The sequence below is a fragment of the Phacochoerus africanus genome, chromosome 6, assembly GCF_016906955.1.
Source record: "Phacochoerus africanus isolate WHEZ1 chromosome 6, ROS_Pafr_v1, whole genome shotgun sequence".
NCBI classification, from domain to species: Eukaryota; Metazoa; Chordata; class Mammalia; order Artiodactyla; family Suidae; genus Phacochoerus; species Phacochoerus africanus.
In genome coordinates this window covers 90,469,938-90,491,525 of record NC_062549.1, presented here as the reverse complement: position 1 = coordinate 90,491,525, position 21,588 = coordinate 90,469,938, and the positions used below count along the sequence as shown (strand labels likewise).

Sequence of the window (21,588 nt, the reverse complement as noted above, 5' to 3'; positions counted from 1 at the left end):
CCTCTCAAATCCTAAAGTTTCTCTCTCCCAGGCTTTAAAATACACTAAGAATCCAGAAGGAAGTGGAAGGACAAGCAGAAACTTGAGTAGGTTCCTGCTTACTTTTTGTTAATAAACGTATTCTTTCATTAATTTAATAATTCTAATACTATTTTTAGATACAGGAATTCCACTGAGATAAAGTTTTATCAGGAAGCATACATAAAATTGATTAAAGCAGGGCTACTACTATAGTGGGACCTGAAAAGTTTATCATATTCTAGGTCTGACATATTGGTAGTTACAAAATAACTAGGTCACTTTGAGTAAAATAATTTCCGACAATTAGATACCAAATTCTCCTAACAGCCAGATCATATTCCAATGAGCATTTTGGCAGTGTTCTAGAGCTGACAGGACCACAACATCAAAACTAAGGTCAAGAGGGAGTTCCCTTTGTGGCTCAGCACTAATGAACCCGACTAGTATCCAGGAGGACCTGGGTTCCACCCCTAGCCTCACTCAGTAGGTGAAGGATCCAGCGTTGCTGTCAACTGTGGTGTAAGCTGCAGGCCCGGCTGGGATTCCGAACTGCTGTGGCTCTGGCAGCTACAGCTTCGATTTGACCCCTAACCTGGGAACTTCCATACACCATGGGTAGGTACGGCCCTGAAAAAAAGCACTAAGGTCAAGATGTGCAAATAGGAAAAATGAATTTTAAACACTGCTCAGGGGACTCCTTTCTCCTCAGATGACTAAGAATTTTATCTTGCCAGAAGTAAAGGCAGACCAGCTATGTGTGACTCTGGTATAAGCTACCAGAGTCGACTCCAATGTCACATTGATGTTTAAGGATTTAAAGTGAGGGTATCTTCTTGCTTAGTCATTTGGATTAGAGAAGTAATTTCTAAAAATCTTTGAAGCAATGGAACCTCTTTTCAATGAACCCTTAGGCAAAGCCCAATACAAAAAAAACAGATAAACAATACACACACTTTTGTTCAAATAGTGACAGAAGGTTGGGAAACATAAACAGCTCTTTTCAAAAAAGCACCTCAACTAAGAACGCAGTGTGAAAACAACTGGAATAGGAACTGGAAAAAAGGGGAAAAGGGCAGCAACTGTATTTGCTGAGACTGCTGTATTATGCTGAGAAAGATTAGTAACTGTGATTATCTAAAAGCAACTGGGTTTGAGATTGGGAGTGGTGAGAAAGGATAAACTATCACACCAATCACTTCTGTGGGGTGGAAAAAAACAAACTCCTACAATTTATTGTTAAAATTATGATAAACTAAGATGACTTTGGGAGCCTTACTACATTAAGAAAAGGGCCAGAGCATATCATAAGCTCAGTAACAGGACTCTTTTTAACAGTCAGTGACCAAGATGTAGCTAGGGGTTGGCAAATTTTTCCTAAATGGCCAGATAATAAAATCTTAGGGAGTTCCTGCTGTGGTGCAATGGGATCAGTGGTGTCTCTGGAACGCTGGGATGCAAGTTCAATCCCCAGTCTGGCACAGCAGGTTAGGGATCTGCACTGTTAGGGTGTTGCCACAGCTGCAGTGCAGGTTGCAAATGCGGCTTGAATCTGATCCCTGGCCTACTAACTCCATATGATGGGGTGGGGGGAATTTAGGCTTCACGGGCCACATGGACATGGCACAACTATTTATCTCCACTGTTGCAGCATAAAAGAATCCATAAATACTATTTAATAAGTGGGGCATGACTGAGTTCCAATGAATTTTACAAAAACAGCAGCTTGCAGGCCTGTGGATTTGGCCCGCAGGCCATAGTTTGCCAATCCCTGATAAAGTTAACGGCCAAACTCCCAATCAACTGTATACCTTGGACCCCTTTGGAGTCCTGTGCATTTCAACTAAGCTCAATGAAAAGTCTGAGACACTCTCCTCTACAAAAGATGAACCAACAGCACTGTTAAGAAAAGAACAAAGGGAGTTTCCATCGTGGCGCAGTGGTTAAAGAATCTGACTAGGAACCATGAGGTTGCGGGTTCGGTCTCTGGCTTTGCTCAGTGGGTTAAGGATCCGGCCTTGCTGTGAGCTGTGGTGTAGATCTCAGACGCTACAGCTCCGATTAGACCCCTAGCCTGGGAACCTCCATATGCCACGGGAGCGGCCCTAGAAAAGGCACAAAGACAAAAAAAAAAAGAAAAGAACAAAGGGGAGTTCCTGTTGTGGCTCAGTGGGTTAAAACCTGATTAGTGTCCACGAGGATTTGGGTTCGATCCCTAGCCTTCCTCAGCGGGTTAAGGATCCAGCACTGCCGTGTTGCCACAAGCTGAGGTTGCAAATCTGGCATTGCTATGGCTGTGGTGTACCGGCAGTTGCAGCTCCAATTCGACCCCTGGCCTGGGAATTTCCACATGCCGCAAGTATGGCCCTAAAAAGACAAAAAAAAAAAAAGAGAGAGAGAGAGAGAGAGAACAAAGGAGCAATAAAACAGCATGTTGAAAAATCTCCCTTTCCTTTACTCAACTTTATTGCTCTACCAATCACATCAACTAGAATTTAGCCTATGGTCCTGACCTACAAGGTGCTGAGATATGCTGGATTCTGTTTTGCCCAACTATATCCATTTTGAAGGACTTTATCTACTTTAGTTAGAAGTTGGCTCAGAGTTGACACGTTTTGTCAAATAATCCAGGTAGTAGCCATACTCTATCAGAATCTTGATATTCTGCCTTCAAATCTGTCAGATTCAATGATTTAATATTTGGCAGCACAAGTCCTTAAAAAAAAAGAAAGAGAAAAGAAAGAAAAAAAGCCCCAATTCCAGTTGGTTCTAATTTCATCTTTTATCTAATATCTCTATTGAACTATGATCTACCATGAAAAGAAACTTCTCAGGGTTCCCATCGTGGCTCAGTGGTTCACGAATTCGACTAGGAACCATGAGATTGCGGGTTCAATCCCTGGCCTCGATCAGTGGGTTAAGGATCCAGTGTTGCCGTAAGCTATGGTGTAGGTCACAGATTTGGCTCAGATCCCGTGTTGCTGTAGCTGTGGCGTAGGCCAGCAGCTACAGCTCCAATTGGACCCCTAGCCTGGGAACCTCCATATGCCAAGGGTGCGGCCCTAGAAAAACAAAAACAAAAAACAAAAAAAACAGAAAACAAAAAAAAAAGAAAAGAAACTTCTTCTTAGACGTAGGGAGCCATACCTTCCCAACAACTCCCTTGGTCCCACCACCAAATAGATTTTCTTTTTCTCCTTTATTAATAGCATCTCCTAGATTTTGTTCACTCTTGCAACCTTTGAAAATTCCAAACCACTTGACCTCTCACAGGCACAACTCTATTATTGTTCTTCTGAAAACAATCAAATGAAAGTTACAGGAGCAAAAGTACCAGGTGGTCCAAGGTGTTTTCTGTGTAGTTTCCTATACTCAAAACAACACAGGAAGAATTCACTCTTAGGAAAGATTTCCTTCTCTCCACTAAAACCCAGGTCTCTCCACTTTCTTTGCAGGAGGAGGAGGACCTCTGTCCACAGCAAAAATAGCTTCACCTTCATTTTGGCCCCTTACCATTAGCTAAGTCTGTTTTGCCATCTGTGCTGCTCCCTTTGCTGGACATCTTGAATGATGTTTACTGTAGCCAGCCTGGATTCAGGAGATGAAGAAAATGAAACAATTAGGAAATAACCTGGAAAAGATGATAAGAGGCAACAGGAGATATAACAGTGTACAGCCTTTGTCACTTTTATAAAAACGACTTTTCTGTGTGTGCACAACAGAGCTTCTCAGCTGCTGAAAATTATGCCAGACAGTCCCACTGGCCCCCATGTCTAAATTCCATAAAAGGACATATCTTTGGGAAGCCAACTGCCATCTCTTTACCTTACACCCTGAGGAACTGGCAGTAATTTTTCAGATGGGAAAAAGGGAATGGAAATAAATCCTGGAAGAGCAGGCATATATCAAGTGACAGATTCTGCAAGTAAGCAGAGAACCTCAATTCAAAACAAAAAGCTAGCTTCAGCACTGCCCTCTAGGCAAAAATCTTCTGTTGTAAATAGCAGTCGTTTGTATCTATGAACTTTATAAAATAGTTGTCTTCACAATATGAAGAGGAGGGTCAGACTCTGAGTATCATTTTACACATAAAACAAGAGACAGAGAAACTGAGCTCTTGTGGTAAGAGCTTGAGCTTTATGTTCACTCAGATGCCTAGCTTCAAACTTAAAGGCACAGATATTAACCATGGATTATAAGAAGCAGAGTCAAATTAGAATGCAGAAACATCCTTCCTCTAAGAAAGAATCTAAAAGATTTTTTCTTCCCTCTTATGACTAGTAAGTCAGTCACCATGTGCAAAGCTGGAGGAAAAAGGGCAGTATTTCCATTAAACCATTTCAGACCATTTTATAAAATGGCAAACATTATTTCACCTGGTCCCAACAACTCTCACCAGGTGTATCTGTTTGACAAAGCCTTAACTAGGAACTGGGGTACCTAGCTTTATTCCTTTTATACCACTATAATACATTCATTATTTTTTCAAGGCTTCACTCCCACCTCGAGCAAATTCCAAAGAGCAAAGAATAATATTATTCAGACCAGAATTTTGTTAAGCTCTTTCAGTGCCTTGGACAAAAGGCACTGGTAAAAGACAAAGTATGATTATGACTCCAGTCCTTGTACCCAGGCACACTGGCCTCTAATCTTTCAACAGCCCTTTCATTCCCATAACAATTATCCCAGAAGCAGCCCCATCTTTATCCTTACTCCCTTACTTTCCGCTACAGAAATCCAAGTAGCTTCAGAAAAAAAGTGTCTTCTGCCAAGAGACAGCTGCCCAAAGCTTGCTTGTAGTGAGCCAGAGTGGGGGAGTAGAAATAATGCAAAAGCAGGGACTGAAGCTAAACTTGAGGGAGGGATATCTAGAAGGGTGATGATGAAACACAATGCCAACAAGAAAACAGATTTGTGAAGCCACATAGAGAAAAAGAGTAAAAGAGCTGTTTGCAGACCAGGCTGTTTTCTTCCTCCTACTTCAATGATGTATTTTTGTACAGCATTCTGCACCTAACACTTGTTTTTTCCTCTCAGTAGTTCCTGTTTATGTTCTTTAGTAACTCAGCAATATCTTCTCCAGCTAGGGCTTAAATTAATTATACTAATTGGAAAAGTTTTATAAAGCAGGGAAAACAATTGCACTGCTTTTGTTAAGATTAAAAACCAAGATCAGAAGAGTTCCCATTGTGGTACAGCAGGAACAAATCTGACTAGGAACCACGAGGTTTCAGGTTTGATCCCTGGCCTCGCTCAATGGGTTAAGGATCCGGCATTGCCATGAGCTGTGGTGTAGGTTGCAGATGAGGCTCGGATCTGGCATTGCTGTGGCTGTGGCTGTGGCTGTGGTGCAGGCCAGCAGCTGTAGCTCCAATTCAACCCCTAGCCTGGAAACCTCCACATGCCGCAGGTGTGGCTCTAAAAAAAAATATAATAATAAAAATAAATAAATTAAAAAAAATAAAAACTAAGGTCAGAGATCCCGTTGTGGCTCAGTGGTAATGAACCCGACTAGAATCCATGAGGACGAAGGGTTCCATCCCTGGTCTGGCTCGGTGGGTTAAGGATCTGGCATTGCTGTGAGCTGTGGTGAAGGTCACAGATGAAGCTTGGATCCCTCATTGCTGTGGCTGTGGTGTAGGCTAGCAGCTGCAGCTCCGACTGGACCCCTAGCCTGGGAATTTCCATATGCTGCAGGTGAGGCCCTAAAAAACAAAAAACAAAAAATAAAAACTAATGTCACAGACATACTTTATGGTCAACTGAGAAAAGAGCTGATGTATTCTCACCTCTAGAATCAAAAGTGTCAATCACACTATACTTCCCAACACACAATGATCCACTCCCAGAGAGGAAGTATTAAGCAGCCCCAGAGAACACTTTCTCAAACCTAAATCTCATCATCTTCTACAGAAACCCAGACTGCCTGAACTTTAGACTCATAATGGCTCCAGAAAACACATTTCCTGGGCAGGAGGAGCCAAATGCCTAATGCTTACCTAGCTCTGAGAAGTGGGAAAAGGAGAGCCATGAGGTTCAGCCTATACCCAGAGGTTGCAGAGCTCATCTTTTGGGAAACTGGTTTAAGGTTCTTGCACGAAGGGATCTTAGAGGAAAAAAGTTGACAGAATTTATTGCTAAAACCTGTGAATACGTATGTCACCTCTGTTTAATCACTGAGCTGATAGGCAGAAAGGTTCTAAAGGTCACATTTTAGCTGCTACAGAGTTTAGCAAAATTAGTCCTAGTCTGAAACTTAAAAGTCCAGAGTTCTAGTACCAGCTAAGTTATTAGCAAACTTTGTAACGTGACCTTGGATGTACTGCTTGATCTTCTCTGGGCTTCATTTTCTTCTTTTGTAAAACAGTATTTGTAATTCCAGAGATGGTACAGTTAGGAAAAATCATATGTTAAAACTTCTACAGAAGAATGTTCTTAAAACAGTGGTCTCAAACCGACTATGAACCTCTATCAGTGAAAACTGAGCATGAACTCTTATTATGTGTGTACGTACACACACATTTAATCAATTTATATTAAACATTAGGCTTAGTTTTTCCAGAAAAAATTTAAAAATTTTCAACATTCCTATATACCACTGGATCATCTGCTATACCCCTGGGATACACACATTCCCATTTTGGAGGAATGCTTTTCTAAAAAGCCAAGAAATGACAATGATAAAATACAATTACTTTGGGCATGAGTTGTTATTGTATAAATATGTCAAATGAAGAAACTAAAAACCATCTCAACTCCAGGGCAGAAATCAGAGTAAGTGCCAAAATTAAAGCAAGCTACGGTGCTATGACCATGCCTTAGGTCTTAAGTATAGGACTCACTCTAGAATTTCTTCTATCACCAAAAAAATATAACCTTATTCTATAACCTGACGTTAGGACCACATCTTACTCAACTTAAAATTACCTTCTTTATTCTTTAGGGCACTCCATTCCCAACAAATCCACTGCTTTTTTTACCTTCATCAATTTCCATGTAAAATCCAGTTCAGAGCAAACCAATCTGAGTTTGGAAGAGCTGATGAGCTCACTGCCCCAGGTAGCTGGGGGAGTTTAATTAGATTAGCTCTACTGCCTGTACTCTAAAAATAACCATAACTCCTGCCAAAGTGAAGGTTAAAGAGTAAACTATTTATTGGGGGATGGGGAAAAAAAGATCCAAGTGCCATTTTAATTTTACCTAAGAAATTTCAGTAACCTAGAATTTTGTCTTAATAAGAAAAAGGCCTTAAATTTTTAACCAAATACGTAGCCAATTAGCTAAAAATTAAGCAGGAGTTAATACAGGATGTAAGAGTACTTTGTGGAAGAGATACCAAATGTCTCTTGTTTAAAGCCACACTGGGGCTGATTTCTTTTCCTAATATAGACAAAAGATTTATACAAGAAGCTACGTATATTAGAACTACAGGACATCCAAATGTAAAATAAAAAAAAAGAAGAAGAAATTCAACTTGTATGTTGTACAATATACAAAAACTAACTCAAAATAGATCACAGACCTAATGTAAAAGTTAAACAATATAACTTTCAGAAGAAAGCACAGCAGATAATCTTTGTGACTTTGGTTTAAGCAAATTATTTCTTAAAACAGAATGCAAAGAAAACACAAACCACGAAAGAAAAAAATGAATTAGCTGGACATAGCAAAATTAAAAATCTACTCTTCAAGAGACAATGAAATGAAATGAAAAGACAAGCTAGGGACTGAAAGAAAATATCTACAAAAGACATATTCAAGGACAGCGCTCAGAATGTATTTAAAATTCCTCACAACTGGAGTTCCCGTGGTGGCGCAGTGGTTAAAGAATCCATGAGGTTGCGGGTTCAATCCCTGCCCTTGCTCAGTGGGTTAACGATCCGGCGTTGCCGTGAGCTGTGGTGTAGGTCGCAGACGCAGCTTGGATCCCGCGTTGCTGTGGCTCTGGCGTAGGCCAGTGGCTACAGCTCCGATTCGACCCCTATCCTGGGAACCTCCATATGCCGCGAGAGCGGCCCAAGAAATGGCAAAAAGACAAAAAAAAAAATTCCTCATAACTAAATAACAATCACTTGAAAAAGATGATCAACATTAGTCACTAGGAAAAATACAAATTAAAACCACAATGAGAATCCTCTACATATGTACTAGAATAGTTAAAAAATTTTAAATAATAATGAAAGTTTATCAAGTGCTAACAAGGAGTAAAGCAACTAAACTCTCATACACTGCTAGGAAAAAAGGTAAACTGGTAGTCACTTGGAAGAGTTTGGCAGTTTTCTATAAAATTAAAAACGTAAAGAGTTCTCATCACGGCTCAGCGGTTAACAAATCTGACTACATCCATGAGGATGCAGGTTTGACCTCTGGCCTTGCTCAGTGGGTTAAGGATCTGGCATTACTGTGAGCTGTGGTGTAGGTCACAGACTTGGCTTGAATCCTTCGTTGCTGTGGCTGTGGCATACACCGGCAGCTACGGCTCTGATTCAACCCCTAGCCTGGGAACCTCCACATGCCGTAGGTGTGGCCCTAAAAAAACACTTTTTAACCATACAACCCAGGAATCCTACCCAGATATGTATTCAAGAAAAATGAAACTACACATCTACCTAAAAATCTAAACATAATGTTTTAGCAGCTTTACTCAGATTCATCAAAAACTAGAAACATATTTTTCAGCTAGGTCATGGATAAACAAACTGTGGTCCCATCACACAATGGACTACTATTGAGCAATAAAAGGAAAGAACTACTGATATACCCAGCAACATGAATGGATCTCAAATGCGTTAGGCTAAGTCAAAGAAGCTATAGATATAGGATTCCATTTATAGGACACTCTGGAAAAGATAAATTATAGGGAGAGAAGATCAGTCACTGCTAGCACTTGGGGAAAAGAAACTAGCCACAAATAGGATGCGAAAACTTTAGAACGATGAAAATGTTCTATGCCTCCATCACATGGTGGTGTTACATAACTATGCATCTATTAGAATCCATGGAATGGGTCCATGAAACAAATGGTAAATTTTATTGTATTATTGCATGTAATTATCAATCAATCTAGCCAGAAGAGAGAGTAAGAGAGCTAGGAATTGGGGGAATAATCACGTAACATGTTAAATGACAGATAAAAAATCCAATAATTAAAAATACTAGGAATTCCCATTGTGGCTCAGTGGTAACAAACCCGACTGTTATCTAGGAAGGTGTGGGTTCGATCCCTGGCCCAGCTCAGTGGGTTAAGGATCCCGCACTGCTGTGAGCTGTATGGTGTAGGCCGAAGATAAGGCTCGGATCTGGCGTTGCTGGGGCTGTGGGCACAGGCCAGCAGCTGTAGCTCTAATTTGACCCCTGGCCTGGGAACTTCCATATACCACGAGTGCTGTGCTAAAAAGTGGAAAAAAACAAAAACATTAGATTCTCCCTTTCCGGCAGTGATGACCTCCCCACAAGAACATGCCTCTCACAAAGGATCTCCTTCATTCCTCTTCAGAAGAAAGAAGAAACACAAGAGGTATCTGGTACAGAGTCCCAATTCCTATTTCATAGCTGTGAAATGGACAGGATGCTATAAAACCACCACCATCTCTAGCCTTGCACAAACAGTTGTTTTTTGTGTTGGCTGCTCTACTGTTCTCTGACAGTCCGCAGAAGGAAAAGCAAGGCTTACAGAAGGATGCTACTTCAGAGGGAAGCAGCACTAAACACCCTGAATTAAGATCAATGGGAAACCATCCCAATAAACACATTTGGGATATAAAACAAAATAACAACAAAAATACCAGCGTTTCAAGGCTGTGTTTTTTGTTTGTTCTTGTTTTTGTTTTTTTTTTTGTTTTTTTTTTTTTGCTTTTTAGGGCCACACCTGCAGTATATTCAAGTTCCCCGGCTGGGGGCTGAATCACAGCTATAGCTGCCGGCCCACACCACAACTACAACAACATCAGATCTGAGCTGCATCTGTGACCTATACCACAGCTCATGGGAATGCTGGATCCCCAACCCACTGAGCAAGGCCAGGGATAGAGCCCTAATCCTCATGCACACTAGTCAGATTCATTTTTGCTGCGCCATGATGGGAACTCTCAAGGCTGTGATTATTAATACAAGTTAACTAATAGGTCACAATATATGAGAGCAAAATGTCAGATCTTCCTGCTTAAAAATTAAAATATGGATGAATTTTTGCTGCAAACAAAGCTGCCTTATCAGCAACCACATTAAAGGCAAGATGAATCTTGGGAGATCCTGCTGTGGCACAGCAGGTTAAGGATCTGCTGTTGCCATAGCTGTGGCATAGGTCACAACTGCAACTTGGATTTGATTGCTGGCCCAGGAACTTCCATATGCCGTGGGTGTGGCCATAAGAAAAAAAAAAAAAAAGGCAAGATGAATCCTCAACTCATAAAATGTCTCCAACCCTATTGTCTAGGTGACAACTAAGAATATCAGACGCTTAAAGTAGTTCTAGTGGTTGTACTATTAATTTGTACACATATGCTTTTTATTTTTATTTTTAAAATTTCTCTCGGGTACATTTTAACTCCTTTGGAGTCTAGGGAAACTGGTATGGTAACTCTACCTTACCTCAGGTTCAATGGACATTTCAACTTCTAAATAATATCACTGTCCTTGATATCTCTACTAAGACCTGAACTCATACTCAGTGAGTTCACGAGTTACATAATCCCAGCATTCTCTCAGATCAGTCTAGCAGTCTTGTTTGACAAGTCTCATTTTGCAACTCAAGTGCCCAATACCCGTATTTAAATGAAACAAAGGTGAAGTCCCCTTGTGGCCTAGCGGTTAAGGACTCAGCACTGTCACTGCTGTGGCTCAAATTCAATCCCTGAGCCAGGAACTTCCACATGCCATGGGTATGCACCCCCTGCCCAAAATAAGACAAAGTTTCAGAATTTCCTCCGGAAGTAAAAGGTGATCGTAGAAACTACTTCAATTATTAGTAACATAGATCTCTGAGAGCCACACAGTCCCTAGTTCCTCTTGGGAGGACAAATGTCCCATACCACTCATAACTGAACAGCTGTTCAGGGCTGATCTCCATCCAAAGTACAAATTTACTTTTCAGTCTGAGGCCCCACAGTCCATCTGGAATCAACCAGTCCTACTTTCTCCATCCCCAATTTCTGCCTCCAAGCTGAAATGGCTCAATTTAAATCCATTCTCCTTACCTTACTATTTTTCTACTTTACAATAAACACTTCTCCAAGCCAATTTTTCCAACTCCTGTTGCCAGCCCCACTTTAACAATACAGGGTTTATTAATCAGAAAAAGAACCTCAGGCACTAAATTTTAAAGGACCACCCCAAGGAAGCTGAAATTCATACTGCATAAAACATGTTTATAAAAGGGCAGGCCCAGGGAGTTCCCGTCGTGGCGCAGTGGTTAATGAGTCAGACTAGGAACCATGAGGTTGCGGGTTCGGTCCCTGCCCTTGCTCAGTGGGTTAACGATCCAGCGTTGCCGTGAGCTGTGGTGTAGGTTGCAGACACGGCTCGGATCCTGTGTTGCTGTGGCTCTGGCGTAGGCCGGTGGCTACAGCTCCGATTCAACCCCTAGCCTGGGAACCTCCATATGCCGTGAGAGCGGCCCAAGAAATAGCAACAACAACAACAACAACAAGACAAAAAAAAAATAAAATAAATAAATAAATAAAAAGGCAGGCCTTTTAGCTCTGGGCTGCTCTCTAGTAAGCAACTAAGTAACTAGTAAGCAAGTAAGTAACTCTCTGGAGGAGTTAAATATACTACACTGTCTCCTCTAGTAAACTGGACAGAGGAGCAAAAACTATGAATGTTTCTGGATCAGGGAAATTAATCTTTAATACTATTGTGCAGATTTGACAACACTGGGTAACCCAACTGTATAGCATCTCCAGCCTCCCTTGTTTATCTATAGGCCTCTGGCACCACCCAGTGGCCCATCTGTACTGAGACATAACAGTAATCCAACAATGTAAAAGGTAATATGTGAGCTACAAATATAAGGCCATCACAACCCCTTTTGTAGCCAATAATCAATTAGAAAAAAGTAGCTATATGACTAACTAACCATGACACAAGAAATACAAGTGTCAGTATCATTTAAAAAAAAAAGATAAAGAGGACATTGCTGCAGTTCAACAAAGTAAAGGATTATATTTAGTTTCAGGACAAAGGAAAAGCTTTCATGGTGAAATTAGCTTTTAAACTGGACTTTGGGAAGTTCCCACTGTGGCTCAGTAACAAACCAACCAGTATCCATGAGGATGCAGGTTTGATCCCTGGCTCCGCTAGGTAGGTTAAGGATCGAGCATTGCCATGAGCTGCGATGTAGGTCACAGGCACGGTTCAGATCCTGAGTTGCTGTGGTTGTAGTATAGGCCAGCAGCTGCAGCTCTGATTCAACTCCTAGCCTGGAACTTCCATATGCCACAGGTGTGGCCCTAAAATACAAAAAAAAAAAAAAAAAAATTAAAAAATAAACTGGACTTTGAAGGAAGGATAGGATTTCAATGGGTAGAACTGAAGAAGCTAATCCATTGGATGAAAGATCAAAAAACCTGCTATATTCAAGAAAATACAACAGTAGTCTGGTCTGGCTAGGCTAGATGCTGGGATATAGTTCATTGGTTAAGTAGTAGAAGGTGTGTGTGACAGGCATCAGGAAGACTTTGTCAAGGATAAGATGGATTGAAATGGAAAGAAAAGGGAGGAGAAACAAGTTTAAAAGCTATCACAGGCGTTCCCATTGCAGCTCAAAAGGTTAAGAATCCAACATAGTCTCCATGAGGATGCAGGTTCGATCCCTGGTCTCACTCAGTGGGTTAAAGATCTGGCATTGCTGCAAGGTACAGTGGAGCTCGCAGATGCAGCTTGGATGCCACATTGCTGTGGCTGCAGCTGCAGCTCCGACTGTATCCCTAGCCGGGGAACTTCCATATCCTGAAGGTATGGGCATAAAAAGAAAAAAAAAAATCTATCACAGTCTCTAAAGAAGCAATAATATCCTGTCTTAGGCCGATGGCAGAGGAAATTAAAAGAAGGGAATCTATGCGAGAAACATTGTAAAAGCAGAATTGCTAGTTACTTGGCTCAATGAGCTCCAAAAAATAAAAAAGACAAGTTTGAATCTGGGTGCCCAGAGGAAATCAAGTGCCAAAAGTGAGAGACTGGCAAGTGGGGAAAGAGAGGAACCTGATTTTGATTTATGTTTAAAATCTAGTTTGACATGTCAGGAAAGCAGTGGAAAATCAATGCAGGTTCAAAATTTGAGAAATAAATTAGGGCCAGATACAGGCTTGAGAATTATTTGTACAAAGAAGCTTCAAAATGAAATACTTTGTGAATTATACTCCCCCTCCCCAAAAAAATAAAGACTCAAGAAAGGAAAAAATCTTGGAGAATTCCTACCTTTAGGAAATAGAAAGAGGGATACAGAGAAATGCTCAGGGAAGTAGAAGGAATAATAAGTTTTAAATGCCTTGAAGTCAAGAGATGAAAAGGTTTCAAGAAAGTTGGGATGGTTCATGGTTTGACCCATGGAATTACCTTAAGAAGTAAGTGAGAATGCTGGTTTTCTTCCCATTCAATGATCATAAAATAAAAGGATTCAGCTATCTCTTCAGTTTAGTTAAGTCCATTAAAATTATTTCCTTAAAAAACTTATTAGGCTACCAATTAATCATAACCTGAGACCCATGTTTAAACACTTCAAAAATGTTTTCATTCATATTGTCATTTGGACAAACCTTTTACACTTTAAATACACTTTTATAAGAAATATTGAATTCTACCTTTTAGCTCAATCTGTTTCATCACTTGGCACTGAAGAGACATTTTTTTAAAGACAACATATGGTATAACAAAAAAGAAAAGGGCTTTATTTAGGGTCAGTCAGAACTAGGCTTGAATTCCACTTCTACCACCTACCTTTGTTTCTTCATTTGTAAAATGGGATTAATACTATTACCCTGAAGGAGTTAGTGTGAGGATTAAACACATTTGCAACTGGCTGTCTGTACACAAGAGGCACTTACATTATTTTTCCAGCTTCTCATCTCTAGTTCCATATTGGTGAGAGAAGCCTGGGCTTCTTGACACTCAACAATGATCCTCCAAACACTGTACACAAATTAGGACACAGTTCCAAGTCTATGACTTTTGCTTACCTGCTCTCAGTGGCCTTTTAAAAGAATTCAGAGAGCTCTGTTAAAATCTTCTTTTGAGCACATTCGTGTTCTATTAACTGAGGTAAAGCAATATACCCCAGAGCCCAAAACTAAGTCTCCCTCTCTTTAAGTCCTGCATTTATAGTTTATTGACTTGAATTCTACTAAGAGTATTTCAGACCATGTTAGGAATGCACACTAACCCTTAACTGTTGTCTCTAGCAGCAGAGCTCGGGAACATTTTATAATAACATTTAAGCCTATTCATCTTGATTTAAATGATTTTAAGGAAAACCCATTTCTAGGGAAATTCCATTGTGTTTCTACTATGATTTATCTTTACACCAGAATCCAGTCTCTATTACCAGTTTTTTCCATTTATATTTCAAATTTTTCTTAAATCGTTGTAAAGGGCACTAGAGAGATGAAAGGGTGATGCTCCAAAGGTACAACTTACAATAAAACAATAACAGAGAGACTAAAAACATCAAGAAGTTCCCTCCTATCTGCACTAGACCAGAGGACAGAGTATAATGCGGGTCCCAAGTAAGGGTAACACATGCCTGCTAATGTGGCAATGTTTAAAGTACACTAGAAGAATACAGCCTTGGCTACCACTAGAGGTATATCCTAGAGTAGCTTCCTAGATGGCTAAGAAAAACCAGAAACAAACAAACAAAAAAACGACATGTAAGGCAAGCATGGATGCTTTACACAGACCTCCTCAAATAGTATCCTTGGAGGATAAGAGCAAATATCTAACCTCTTGGGTAAAACAACGAAAATTTCTGCAATAACCCAATCCATTAGATAATACATTTCACTAACCTTTGACAAACTGATCACTCACCATGCCCTATATGCAAACTCAGAGCAGCATAAATTCATTAGTTTATCTTTGGCATACACATTCCTGGCGTTAAGGTAGTATTTAAGAAATTGGGCTTCTGGCCCAGAAACTATGTCCTGCAGAGGCAGAGATAAAAGACTGCTATAAAGAAGTGACCAATTGATCACACTCTCATTTTTAAAGACCTTTCAAGGACTTTCTTCTCGTTCCAAGAATAACTGAATCAGTAAACAAGAACAGGTAGCACCTTTTTCTTTTCTAAGGGCTGCCCCTAAGGCATATGCAAGTTTCTGGGCTAAGGACTGAATCAGAGCCGCAGATGCCGGCCTATACCACAGCCACACCAGATCCAAGCTGTGCCCGTGACCTACACCACAGCTCTTGGCAACGCTGGATCCTTAACCCACTGAGCAAGGCCAGGGATTGAACCCACATCCTCAAGGACGCTATTTCGCATTTTGAACCCAATGAGCCACAATGGGAACTCCAGTGGCACATTTTTCCTGAACAATTTTAACAGTGATAAAGTTTCTTGGGTAAATTCACGAAAATGAAAGACAAAAAAGCCTTCAATATTACGTAAAGCTAATCTAAATTCACTGGTGTTTGGCTCTGAAACTAAAATATACATAGTCACTACCTCCGTGACTATTCATTCAACTCTTTCAGTTGCCTGGGTTCCAAATGGATGAGGGTAAGTAAGAGATTATCTTGGCTCATGATAATCTGCTTAAAAAAAAAAAGGGAAAAAAAGCTAATTCAATCTTAAAACTAACTCTAACACCAACGTGATGTAATAAAAAGCTCTGTTTGGATAACTCTTTTATAACCGAGACATTTCCTAGACATGTTTAGAATAACTTTTCTAAAGTAGATATAATCCAGAAATAAATCTATCTACTGAAAACAAAGTTCAACCAGTCAGTTCATGATTTTAAAGCCGGTAACTCACCTGACAGAAAACAGGACCTAGAGCGCAAAACACTGAAGATCTCAGTCTCCCACAAGAAGGCACACGACTATAGAATGTCTTCTACTAGTCCGTTTGCTTTTGAAACACCAGTATTGTTTTAAACTGGCAACAAAAAGACATTTATTTTAGCTCTGAGTACAAGCTTCTGTCTTAGGTTGATCCTAGTCAACACTAAGGACCACAGCGCTGAGACTGATTCTTATACATTTAATAGACTGCTGTATAAAATGCCCTGTCAGGTTGGTGGTGGGAACTAAGGTCACAAATATACCTAGACTCCCACTGCATCCACGATGGGAAATACTTCCTAATAAGATGCAACAATTCTCATGCAACATCCTGATATATAAAATATCTTAAGAAATAAGAGAATTTTACGGTTATGGTCTAGAGACTACAACCACTGATTTACTATATACATAGGTGTTACCTGGAGCATAAAATGTGAAACCCTTCCTGATAGTGGTGGTGATGGGAGCGGATTTTCATCAAGCACATACAGTAATAAGGAACAAAGTTACGCCTCTTTCAACATATTTCCTTTTCCCCTCCCCACCCCACCCCCCATTCAACAAAGAACTCTAGATTTCATTAAAAACACAGTAATAAAATTACACCTCACTACCCTTCATCCTAAGAGTCTTTACCTTTCAATAGAGAGAATTTAGATCCTAGATGGTAGTAACGAAAGTTGGTCAACTCTCAGTTGATCACTGGCCTGAATGAATACAGTTGCTTTCATCACAATGTTATCAACACTTGCTTAATTTTCATGTGCCCTTACCTCCCCCAAAAAAATGTGAAAGAAAAGCCAACAAGAGAAGATTAAAAAACTTTTCATCTGTCCTGTCATACTAAGATGGTCCAGCTGGGGAGATGAAATTAAAAAACTCTGCATTCCTTACTCCTTAGTCTAGATTCAGTTCATAAAGAAAGGGGACCTTTCCATGGTCTAATTTTTTTTGTCTTTTTTTTTTTTTTGGTCTTTTCTAGGGCCACCCCCACAGCATATGGAGGTTCCCAGGCTAGGGGTCCAATCGGAGCTACAGCTGCCGAACTACACCACAGCCATAGCAACCCCAGATCCGAATCTTGTCTTTGACCTACACCACAGCTCATGGCAATGCCGGATCCTTAACCCACTGAGCGAGGCCAGGGATCAAACCCGAAACCTCATGGTTCCTAGTCGGATTTGTTTCCACTGCGCCACGATGGGAACTCCATCCATAGTCTAATTGTTTTTGATAAACTACTGATGAGGATCACTGTAGAGCACAGGAGCTTGGAAAAAATACACTCCCTCTGTGGTGAAAAGAAAAAGGTTTAAGAGGTAGCTGGAGCTGAGGAGGTGAACAATGAAGCAGGAAAGGGAGGAATTACAATACCATGTCACCTCTGATTAGGTGTGCTAAAAGAAAGACCAAGAGACAGGAGCAAAGAACAAAGGAAACTTACTGATGTTTAATTTTTTTTTTGTCTTTTTTTGCTATTTCTTGGGCCGCTGCTGCGGCACGTGGAGGTTCCCAGGCTAGGGGTCTAATCGGAGCTGTGGCCACCAGCCCACGCCAGAGCCACAGCAACGCAGGATCCGAGCCTCGTCAGCAACCCACACCACAGCTCACGGCAACGCCGGGACGTTAACCCACTGAGCAAGGGCAGGGACCGAACCCGAAACCTCATGCTTCCTAGTCGGATTCGTTAACCACTGCGCCACGACGGGAACTCCGTGATGTTTAATTTAAGAATGCATTTAGAAATACACATACATCAACATCTGATATTCTTGCTGTCCTCTGGTCTTGAACTCACACCAGACTGACCTGAATCATGCTCAAAAGACAACCCTAGGTGGGCATACACAAAGACACATCTAAACCAGCTAAAAATGAATCTGGGAGTTCCCTGGTGGCTCAGCAGGAAAAGGATCCAGTGTTGTCACTGCTGTTGTGCAGGTTCAATCCCTGGCTTAGAACTTCCACATGTGGTAGATGTGGCCAGAAAAATAAAAGAATCTGAACAAGTCACCAGGAAAACCTGTTCAAAAGCAAAATGCAAAGTGTAAACAAGCATATAATTTATTCAAAGCTATATTAATAATACACAAAGAGAAACTTTTTTCTTAGTGTCTATCTTGTGCTAGGCATAGTGTTAAGACCTTCACATAAGTTCCCTCACATAATACTGACAATGACGCTAGGAAGTAGGTGGTATTATCCTGCTTTTAGAGACGTGGAAATTAAGATTCAGAAAATTCTAAGTAACTTGCCCAAGGTCAGGTGGCTAAGAAATCCTAGTACAGTACTTAAACTCAGGTCTGTCCAGCTCTAAGGACTGTATTTTTCCTTTTTTGTCTTACTGATGATCCACATACTGCCAATAATCTTATTACCATTCATAAGGAGCAATTTCTAATCACAACACTGTGTGGAATAAAACTCACCAGTGTCACACTCAACCTTTTCCTACTACAAACAATAAAGATATTAAGAATCAGCCAGGCCTACCTTCCAGAGTCACTCAGCTCTTCTGTCACATCCTATGAACCTCAACCATAGCACTAATCTCTGCTACCAGAAATCCAAGACCCTTACATAAATTACAACTATGTCCCAATTCCCTCTCTAGCAACGGCCCATGATGCTGACGTGCAGTGTTCTGTTCAACAAGGATTCTTCAGATTAGATATAAAAGAGCACCACTCTTTTTTTTTTAAACCCAAAATTTATCACTATGTCCTGAAAAGCTGGAATTCTGAGGTGGACTGAACTTAAACACCACTCCCTAATTTTTAGTTAAAGGCAGCTAAACAGTCTCCTCTAAAACAGAAAGAAATGACAACCCAAAGCCCTGAAAGGGAAAAAGACTTGATTGACAAAAGGCTAAGCAGAACTCCAGTAAACTAATGCCCAGCTTTTAATAGTGTAAGAAACATGACCTGCACAAAGGCAACACAAAGCAAACGAATGAAGAGGGAGACACATTCATTTCTATGCTTAACTGGAGTCATTTGAAGATATACAGCAATAGTTTAGGACTTCAAGTCAAGAGGCCCAGAGCCAATTAAACTTGTAAATGTAATTTAACCAGAGCTGGAACAAAGCCAAGAACAATACCCTAACTCCTTGGGAAATTGTGGTAGGAATTTTATAATTTTAGTGGTCAGCACTTGGGCACCAGGGTAGGGTCTGTCTTGGACTGAGGAATTTAAATGCCTTCAACTCCTACTCACCTTTCCTCCTTTATCACTGAAGTAGGGCCAGGCTGAGCTCCTGAGAAAATAGGCCTGTAGATTCACTGAAGGACTAAGAAAAGTTAAAGTTTAAATGGCAAGGGTGTCTCTTCAACTAAACATAATAAAAACATATTTATGAATACATGTTAGTACTTTCTTAGACCTCCTCAGGACTATTTAGAAGCACGGTAATTTATGACTACTGAACAAGTAATTTACATAGTTACAGAAATTAAATGAACCAGGCAAGTAATCTCCCAGCTCCACTAAAACGTAAGTCATTTAAAAGGAAAACCTGAATCTTTTCAACGCCAACCCATAACCAAACCTCTCAACAAGCCACAGAGCAGGGGGAAATCCCGGAGAGAACGTGATAGCGCTAGTGCCGGTTTGTTTACAGAGACTCCAGCAACAATCATATGAGTCAGAAATTCAAGCCACTAGATGCTTTCCAACTAACAGGGACCAAATGGGACCGTTCTACGGTGCCCTGAAAGATTTAGGGGTGAAGGGAATTACATTACAAGGGTACAGGAACAGACGGCAACAACTGACTCCAGGGTTCTTGGACCTCGGCCTTCCGTACAAGGTGCTGGGCCCGAGAACTCGGGATGGGGGAGGGGGCACATAGCGCGGTGGCCCTGAGATGACGGGGAAGCGCAGGGCAAGCCGCGTCCCCCAATCTAAAGGGGAAAAGCGCACACAAATGGGTCACCCGACAAGGCAAGACGTCCCCGTGGACTGCGGGGCATGCTCCTGGGGGCAGCCGTGGGGCTGACCTGCGAAAAGGACAGCCACTCCTCCCGGCGGTGACTCGGGTCAGAAGGAGCAGACCTGAGCCCTGGGAGCTCGAGAAAGCAGTCAAACCTATCTTAAAGGGGAACGGGGCAAGGGGGAGGGGGCCAGGCCAAGCCGGAACGAGACACGGACCGGGTAGGTCAAGGGGGGGGGGGGGTGTCCGGCTGGGGCAGTTACAAGCACGGGAGCCGGCGAGACTCTGCAGCCCGCTTCCCGTCTTGGGTCATCCTTCTGCCAGCGGCTGCTCCGACTGTTCCAGGCCCAGCCGCCCCGTCCACTGCCGCCACCAACGCCGCCGCCATCTTACACTGGCCAGCGGCCGCCACCACCACCGCCTCCGCTCTCTGCGCTTGCGCCTGCGCTGCCACGCTTTCCGGCCCCGTTTGCGACGATGTGCTGGAGAAGACTGAGGGAAAAGTGGTCGCGCGAGCTCTCGGCTCCCAACCCTCCACCGAGGACGCATAGGGGGCGGGGCCTAAGGCCAACGGAAAACGGAGCGGGCGGCGCGTGCGCATTACTGAGAAGGCGAAGTTGTTTTTGTACTGTTTGGAGGACTTCACGATCCTCGTGATACTTAAATAGGAGTTAAAGGCCTTTCAGAGTTGTGGTTTAAATCAACTTCATTTCTGACGGGTTTGCAGGCAAACTCCTGGGCGACTTTCATGTTTGCCCTGTTTCTGAACAAGCAGTTTTCTCCAGATTTCTTCTGAAAACTCCATTTCCTTTGAGGATCTTAAGTGCTTGCTTTACCCTTGAGACCCATTTACCACCCCCCCACCCCCCGCCCCGAGCTTCCATTTACCCATTTTTAAAGAAGGGATTTAGAAGCTTGAGGTGCAGCTATGCTATTCAAGAAGCTCTTTGAAGGGGGGTAGTGTGTCGAAGGTTCCAAAGACTGGGACAGATGATGTACCCTCTGCTTGTCTGACATCTGAAGGAAGCATGCAGGAGGCCCCTGAAAAAGTTACTCCCAGTTGCCAGGCCAGGGGCGTTTTGCCCAGAAGGCTAGGGTGTGAGGCCCCTGGTAACCTCCTCTACCGCTACCATCCTATTATGTCATTATATATTACTTAGACTATTGCAAGAGATGCCTAGCTGGTTTGTCCACTTCCATCATTGCCCTACTAGTTAAATAAAGGACCCAGAGTGACCTTTTAAAACGTAAGCCAGGTCATAGTATTATGCTCAAAACCTCCGAAAGCTTCCCATTGTACAATAAAAATCTAAATGATCAAGAGGTTTTCCGAGGAAGGCACTACACGACATGGCACCTATTTCTCCGATTTCATTTCCTCCCATACTACCTAGCTCTGCTCTAGCCTTACTGGTCGTCTTGTTGTCACTACAACCAAAGCATGGACAGCCTGAGGGCTTTTGTACTTGTTCCCGCTTCTTGGAATGTTCATCTACGGTATTTTTTACTAGACTCATTCTGTCCATTTAATTACATCTCTACCCAAAGGCTACTTCCTCAATCAGCTTTTAACTATTCCAACTAAAATGGTATCCTGCACTACCATCCTTCTCTGTCCTCTAACTCTGT

General features: G+C 41.7%; 1 protein-coding gene and 1 pseudogene across 8 annotated transcripts in view; one reads left to right on the top strand and one right to left on the bottom strand.

Moving 5' to 3' along the window:
- DCAF8 (DDB1 and CUL4 associated factor 8) overlaps positions 1-20,506 on the bottom strand; it is a 48,509-nt gene extending 28,003 nt beyond the window's left edge. Inside the window, exons 1-4 of one of the 8 annotated variants that reach the window (XM_047784168.1) lie at positions 20,353-20,506; positions 19,245-19,317; positions 15,995-16,117; positions 3,532-3,606 (exon numbers count right to left, since the gene is read on the bottom strand). In XM_047784168.1, the coding sequence (XP_047640124.1) occupies positions 3,532-3,580 (49 nt within the window). In that variant the 5' untranslated portion in view covers positions 3,581-3,606; positions 15,995-16,117; positions 19,245-19,317; positions 20,353-20,506. Of the gene's footprint in view, positions 1-3,531; positions 3,650-6,017; positions 6,043-15,994; positions 16,118-19,244; positions 19,318-20,026 lie in introns of those variants that run through there. The other 7 variants (XM_047784167.1, XM_047784172.1, XM_047784166.1 and 4 more) reach the window with 7 other exon arrangements.
- On the top strand, positions 9,478-9,725 carry LOC125129460 (40S ribosomal protein S27-like; annotated as a pseudogene).
- Positions 20,507-21,588: the final 1,082 nt, after the last annotated feature.